Source organism: Chenopodium album, chromosome 6 (assembly GCF_948465745.1).
Source record: "Chenopodium album chromosome 6, dcCheAlbu1.1, whole genome shotgun sequence".
Classification (NCBI taxonomy): Eukaryota; Viridiplantae; Streptophyta; class Magnoliopsida; order Caryophyllales; family Amaranthaceae; genus Chenopodium; species Chenopodium album.
Window position 1 is genome coordinate 72,982,337 of NC_137839.1, and position 7,664 is coordinate 72,990,000.

The 7,664-nt window shown below is 29.4% G+C and overlaps 1 protein-coding gene across 1 annotated transcript; it reads right to left on the reverse strand.

Annotated features, from left to right (window-relative positions):
- Positions 1-779: 779 nt before the first annotated feature.
- LOC145637207 (transcription factor bHLH162-like) lies at positions 780-5,879 on the reverse strand. Its single transcript, XM_081688685.1, has 4 exons — positions 5,786-5,879; positions 2,815-2,990; positions 1,806-2,126; positions 780-848 (listed from the first exon to the last, which is right to left on the reverse strand). The coding sequence occupies exons 1-4, from the start codon at positions 5,877-5,879 to the stop codon at positions 780-782; spliced, it is 660 nt and encodes a 219-aa protein (XP_081544811.1).
- Between the last annotated feature and the right edge of the window lie 1,785 nt (positions 5,880-7,664).

Below are 7,664 nucleotides of genomic sequence, written 5' to 3' on the forward strand. Positions count from 1 at the left end.
TTCAAGTATATAATTTTATTGACCTTATTTGACCTACACATTGTATGATCTTCAAAACTCTATGTTTTCCTTTGAATATACTTACTCCATTTAAAACTCCGTAATTTACGTTATTTAATTACACGCCTTGGTTTAACTATTTACGGTGATGATTAGCTCAATGTACTTTAATCTACAGTCAAAATTTTTTAGGGCTTGTATTTGTGTTAGTGTATTTTTCGGAGTATTAGCTCAATGTAATTTTTTGCTTTTAACACTTTTTAACCGTCATCATGTACAATCACAAAACTATCACTACAATTAATCGATAAACCTCATTAGCATTAACATGCATGAATATAACATTGATTCCAAATAAAGAGAGTTAATTCATAGGCGAATTAGCAACAATGATTTGGTATCTTGTGTGCTCTCAATAACATGCATAAAGATAAAAATTGCTTCAAAATGCTCAATAAACATGAGAAGATGTTAACAAGGGACATGATTAACCATACAAAGTTGTCACAAACGACATTTTTTGCACACATTTCATATAGATATGTTACATAGGCTGATTACGTCGAATCAGAAGCATAACAGTAATACAAGACAATCACTAGCTTATATTAGTAGATAGATGATATCCATCATCATGTAAAACACATAAGAACAACTTGAAATTATTATATCAAGATCTAATGATCGACATTACTTATAAAACCCGTATTATATTAAGGATCCTAGGTCATAAACTTTCATCATGCCTAGGTAAATCAGCATATATCCAAACCCAACACTTAGAGCTCAAAGTTCTTCAACCTCTGAGTAATCCTTGCAACCGCGTTGCTTGATGCAGCTTCACCCAACTACAATTAAAAGATTATAAAATCAATGTTATTTTTCAAGTTTCAAAATATATATTCCAATTTGGTAAAGTGGTAAGACATACAAGATAGGAATTGTTTCATAATATAGGTTTCATATTCGAGTTAGGGTTTTTTTTTTTTTTTTTTTTTAAATTTAATTTTTTTTATAATATAAATCAATTCCACTATTAAAAATTTACTTCGTTTTAATTGAAAAAAATCAATTCCACTTATAAGAAACTAAAAATCAATCAAGGGTATTTTCGGTTGAGTGGCATTCAATTTTGATCAGCAAATAAAAATAGTTTTGTTAAGCACATATTATTAGGAAATTGAAAAAAAAAAACCTAATAGGACTGTTTTTTAAAAACATAATAATAATTACCAGTCTAATCACTCTTATTATTATGGACGGTGTAACAATTAGTATTGTATAGGACTGTATTTTCTTAACAATTATATATATATATATATAATGTTCACTTTATTATGAATAAATTATATATAGAATAATTTGGGTTAATAAGATTCAAATTAATTTCTAACAAGGAAGCTTAAAAGCATGTGGTGATTGTTCAATTTTGCAAACGAACATGTACTCCAAACAAAAGTTAATTTCAGTACAGTAATTACTAATAAGCAGTGGTTTTATAATCTTATAATCATCACAATCATAGTTAAATTGTTGTTTTTGTAATTTAAATACACTAGAAACTATCAATTTTTAACAGAGAGAAAATCAAGCTTCTAAAAAATTCATTTAAATTAGTAAAAACCCAATTTAAGTTTAGTTAAAATCAGTTAGCAAGCTAGAGCATGCCCTAATTTTTTCATATATTTTACCCATCTTGTAATCATAGTTTAATACGAATTGAAGTAGTATTTATAATAATTGTGTAATTGTTATAAACTTATAAATCAAAATAATAAACCACGTAAATAAATATATATATATACCTGTGCATGGATGGTGTGAAAGACAATGTTTTCAGCAACAGAATAACTTGCATTCACAACTTCAGCGTTTTCCTCATGCAGAATTCGGATTGCCTCAGTGAAAACAAACTGGCACTCCAATCCAGTCACCAAAGTTACCTCTAAGGCGCTACCATTTTCATTCACTTCTATTTGGACCGGCGAATTCGTGGAGTAGCCCCCTCCACTCCCGCTTGATCCTCCGCCTCCCTGCAGTTCATCCCTTGTTTGCCTCAAATTTTCCACGTTCTCTTGCAGCTGCCTTATGTAGTTTGTCGCGTCTCCAATTTGATCAGGAACCGCCTGCATATAATTCATATACGTATTAGTTGAAATTAAAGATGTTACTTAGAACCATAACTATTGATCATGTGTAAGTGTATGAAAGAGCCAAATTAATTATCCTTTATTTGATTTGTTCTTAATTTGTTGCACCAATTTAATTTAGTTTGTTGTGGTAAGGGTGGTGAATATTTGATTAGTAGAACATCATCAATTAAATTTTTTATAACCAACCAATCTTATCAAGTACAAACCTCCCACCTTTCATAAGATAAAAGTAGGGTTTTGAAGCTAGAGCATGCAAAAAATTATGAAAAACTTGATTTCGGATGATTCTATCTTGAAATTATATAATGCTAAATATATTGTTACACTAAATTGTAACTTAACAATTATTAATTCGACAACTACAAACTAGACTAGGTTAGTGATATAATTAAACTACACTATGTCTCCCACCTTTCACAGGGTGGAAGTAGGGTTTTGAAGGTATATGTGAGACTATCATCTAGAATAATTAATTCCTATGTCATATAGTATAATTTAAACTAGCTAGTAGTGACTGCAACTAAATTTAAACCGAGGTAGTATTATGATGCACAATATAATATAATGCAATACTAATAACGTAAAATGCATAAAAAAAAAAAAAAAAAAAAAAAAAAAAAAAAAAAAAAAAAAAAAAATTAGAAGATTGATCGAGAGAGACCCTTGGATAGGAGGAAGGATCTTGGGGGACAAGGGAGTTGAGTTGGGAACAAAGGTTCTTCATGTGGTTTCTACGATCTTTCTCCATGGTTTTCCTATCTCTTTTGGATGAGGAGTTAGAGGATCTTTTCATGGTTATTGATGAGCTAGTTTGCAAGAAAATACTACTCCGTAACACTAAGTAATAGAACACTTAATACTTAAAGTGAGTGTGTGTTTATTTCATGTCACTACAATAACTAGGTATATATAAGAAAATAAAAGGGCAGAAAAGACCAAAAATAAAATTGTTAATATTTTACGTAGTATGAAGGGAGTAACTAATTTTTTTTTTATTTTTTAACCTTATAATAATAGAGGGAATAAATGAAGAAAGCAAAAGTTTAAGGTCCAAAAAGGTTAAGGGTGTGGGGTTGTTGCGCATATATTCCAGCTTTTGACAAATCATTGTTGACGACTCTTGACTATATATATGCATCATCATGTGACGAAATATATATAAACTACAACTATATTATATATAATAATATTATATAATTGTAGTTTTCACATAACAATAATAAGGAAAGTACGTACAAAAAGTAAACATCAAGATATAACAGACATAATGGGAACAAGTTAAAAGGGTAATAGTTTATGTTTCACACTTAAATTTTTAGGGATAATTATGCATTGTGGTCTCCTTGTATTACATCAACGTTATTCAACATATAGCCGAAATAAAAACTAAATGTGCTGGATGTTTTACTATATATCAATGGGGATGTCCAAGGAACTTTAATTCTTAGAATTAGTACATGGGAACTAATCTCTATTATGGTCAAAATTAAACTTCCTTCCATTGACTCAGATAGTGAGATGAATGGTTGATGATTGGTTATTAATGATTGAAATTGACACAATCTAGAAATCGTTTGACTGAGTGAATATGTGCATGCTTAAGTAACACATGTATGAGCTCATTTATGTATGTATATATTTGGACGGTTAAGAGCCTTAGAGGTCACTTAACAATAGAAGGTGATATCATTCGAAATGTACAAAGAGATCTTGGATTTTGGACATCATAATCATCAGTGGTGGAGCTAGAATTTTAATATCGGTTGAGTACCATCAACCACATGATACTAATAAACAATAAAATAATAATAAAATATAAACAAATTTAAATAAAAATTATTTTAGAACAACAAATTAACAAAAACAACCATATATTATGAAGCTTTTATTGATGGTAATCATAAGTCATATAGTAAGTCATAAACCACCTGACGATCATTAAAAATAACAAAAAGTGAGCATATTTCAAACTAATTACATCTCAGATTTGATCAATAATCGCTTTAATGAAATTCTTCAACTAAAGCAATACAAGATGCGAGTTGGAACTAATTCAACTTGATCAAACCCACTGATACAAAGTCGTTTGGGTGAAAATCTTCATCATGGGCCCTTTAGATACTTATGGAGATTATGAAACCCTAGATCTTCAATATTTTGCCTGACGAAAACAACAAAGAAATTAAACACAATAGAATAATTAACCACCATCTCAAGAATGAGATCTATCTATTGAAAGCAATTAAAAAGTTTTGTTGGAGTTTTCTACGATTAAGAATACCAGTGGAAACTCTAATAAAAACTTAATAAATCTAGCAATAGAGACCAGAAAAATTCTCCTGATGAAAACCCTAGAGGGAACCGACAATTAATGTAGGCCTATTTTTCCATGTTGGGTATAAGCATGCTTGTCAAAAAAAAAAAAAAAAAATGCTGGGTATAAGCAGCCTGCATGTAGACTTAATTATCCCATGCAACTAAGCTAGTCAACACTAGTTAGTTCCTACACAAGGACTACATTTAGCAATGCTAATTGAAACGAGATCGAAATTTATAAGTTAACTGAAATGAAAAGGTAATAGCGCAGTTGAAATTGATATATGGATGAAAAGGTTCGAACACTTGACCTTTTAGAAAAAAAAAGTTATTGTTTAACCATCTAGGCTAATTGTCAATTATGCTATAAAATTGCACAATAAATTAAATAATATTATTATACTACAAAGTATTGAAGACACATGCTACATACAAACTATTATGCTCTAAAAAATTAACAGTTGCACTACTATAAAAGTAGTAACCCGGGGCAACGTATAATTATAGCAAAAATTACACCTTATCGTGTAAATGAGTTGCCAAACATAGCCAAAATTAACTAATTACAATTTTTTTAAAAAAATTAAATATTCCAGCCGTGATGTTTCTAATTTTCTGAATTTGCAGCAAATAAATAAATAATAAGTATAAAAAAAATAAAAAATAAAAAGTCTCCAACTATCTACAAGAAATACTTGTGGAATAATCAAACTAGGTAGGATGCTTTTATCTGTTCATGAACGAAGAAGCTAACCATTGAACCAACCAGAATCATAATTACGCTCTTGTGATTAATTAAGAAAGGCTAATTATTTGTTAAACTCTATTCACTTACATGAAAATGCTAGAAAGAACTGGCGAGGGAGCATGAACTGACTAGTAGTGTTATAAGAAGAGATGCAGATAACATCTTTATAACCTTTCTAAAGTCACCCTTGATCTAAGATAACGGTTAATTGAAAGTTCCAAGATGGGATAAATCAACATTAAGTAATCCTTGAGCACGCACAATGTTACAGAACAAATGTTCATTTATATTAGCTTAAAGAGAAATTCCTTGTTTCTCATGGGGAGAAACGAAATTTGTTTCTCATGGGAGCATTTTCGTGAATAAATCAATAACTTTTTCATTATTGTGGGCTCCACAGTTGAATAAAGTTGTTGATTTATTTACGAAAATGCCATGTGATTTTGTTTCTCACCATGAGAAACCGGGGCACCCTCTTAGCTTAAACCTTGTTACATGTATGAGATGGGACACAGTATTGGTTGTTACTTGAGTGTATTGTGTAGATTTATTGTTATATACGTGTTACATATCATTCGTGCAAGTTTGCAAGCCCTAGAGAGTAAGAGAGAACCAAGATTTTTCAACTTGTAACGGCATTTATGATCACTAAAAGGCTTCATGCGTGTTGCCGGCTGCACATAAAATTAGTCCAACATTAGGATACTTTACGTGTTTGCATGGTATGTATAATCTGATGGTAATTAATAACTACCTAATCTAACGTTGTCTTTTATAATAATATATAGGGCATAATCCATAATTACATATGAAAATTTTACATTAGTCATTTGAAATATGACTACCATAATGTTTTCATGATTATAAAGTTTATAATTGATAATTTTTTTTTCCAAATAATTAATTATTTTACTTAATTTTAGGTATAAATAGTATTATCAACATTTTTTTGATTTATCAAATTTTTAGCAACATTTAACTAATTTTTATTCTTATTTTATAGTTTTTCGAAAAAAATTATTATATATTGGATTAAAATCTTCAATAAATATGTATGCATAGTAGATATAATAAGGTGAAAAAAAATAAACCAATCATATTATATACTATTAAAATAATATGATAGTCATTTTTCAAACGACTACTGTAAAATCATCATAATTACATATTTACATCATGCATGTTCGAATGTGGTATTGAATAAGTCTGCTTGTTTGTTAAAATACATTATTTACCTTTCAGATTGTATATATAGTGAATCCAATAGTTTTATATTATGTCTGAGTTATGTGCAAGGAGATCGATGGAGCGAGTATTTAGCGAATGTGTACGTCACTACAATCCATAAAAGGATCATCTAAGCTAATAATTTTATTTTATTTTATTTCTTTTTAAAAAAAAGGAAAACATGATGTATTTAATTTGGAAATCAAAATGGTTTAGAAAATCAATGATGGAGCCCAAGGTAAATATTTGAGATTAATATTCCAGTTTATCTCTTCTCACAACTTTATGAATTGATTTATGTGTCATTTTATTAGTTCACTTTTATTATTTAAAAAATAAAAACTTTATATTATGGTAAAAGATATATTTAAAGATTTATATCAAAGATGAACCTGGATTTTTTCCAAAATCAAGTGAGTGTTGATGATCATAGTAGCACGCATTGGCAAATGGCAATCACAAGTATAGGAATCAAGCTAGCTAGGTTAAATGCGTTAGTTCTATCTTAACAACAGTAGAATAAAAACTTTTTCATTTCTGAGGGCAATATTTCGTTGAGCCGGAGGGAGGCCCAGAGGACCTATTCTTTACACAATGGAATGAGGTTGAGGTATCCATCATTGTATCAAGTGCCGTCATTTGTAACATTTTCATGTTATTATAATGTTGATACCTCTAATTTCAAATCTCCAAAGCTACTAAATTAATAAATGGATACCAAATATTTCAGCTCAACATTCTATCTAGCTTTGCTTTCTTTTCTTTTCCTTTTATTTATTTATTTAATTTTTTTTTTAAAAAAAAAATTCTATGTAGCTTCTTTATGGTTATTATTACTCGTATCCTATTACATTAGGAGACTTAAGGACCTTTTTTAAAGAAAAAATTAGGAAATTTTAGAAAATAACACCACAAAAAAACACAAATTTTGATTATATCACCACAAAATTTAAAATTTTGCTTATAACACCACAAAATTGCTTCGAAAGCTATTGTTATGAGACTTAAGTCAATTCTCCTTGGTGTTATTTCTGAAAATCAAAGTGCCTTTGTTCCGGGTAGACTTATTACTGACAATGCTTTAATAGCGATGGAATTATTCCACACTATGAAGAAAAGAAGTAAAGGGAAGAAGGGGTGTATTGCGATGAAATTAGACATGAGCAAAGCGTATGACAGGGTAGAATGGCTTTTTCTGGAGAAACTTTTGTTGAGAATGG

Excerpts from the sequence above, each read along its gene's own strand:
- LOC145637207 (XM_081688685.1), bottom strand. The coding sequence starts at position 5,879 with ATGAAGCCTTTTAGTGATCATAAATGCCGTTACAAGTTGAAAAATCTT. Across the intron at positions 2,127-2,814 it reads ATCCTTCCTCCTATCCAAGG|GCGGTTCCTGATCAAATTGG; the intron begins GTCTCTCTCGAT and ends AATTATATGCAG. Across the intron at positions 849-1,805 it reads TTCACACCATCCATGCACAG|TTGGGTGAAGCTGCATCAAG; the intron begins GTATATATATAT and ends TTTTAATTGTAG.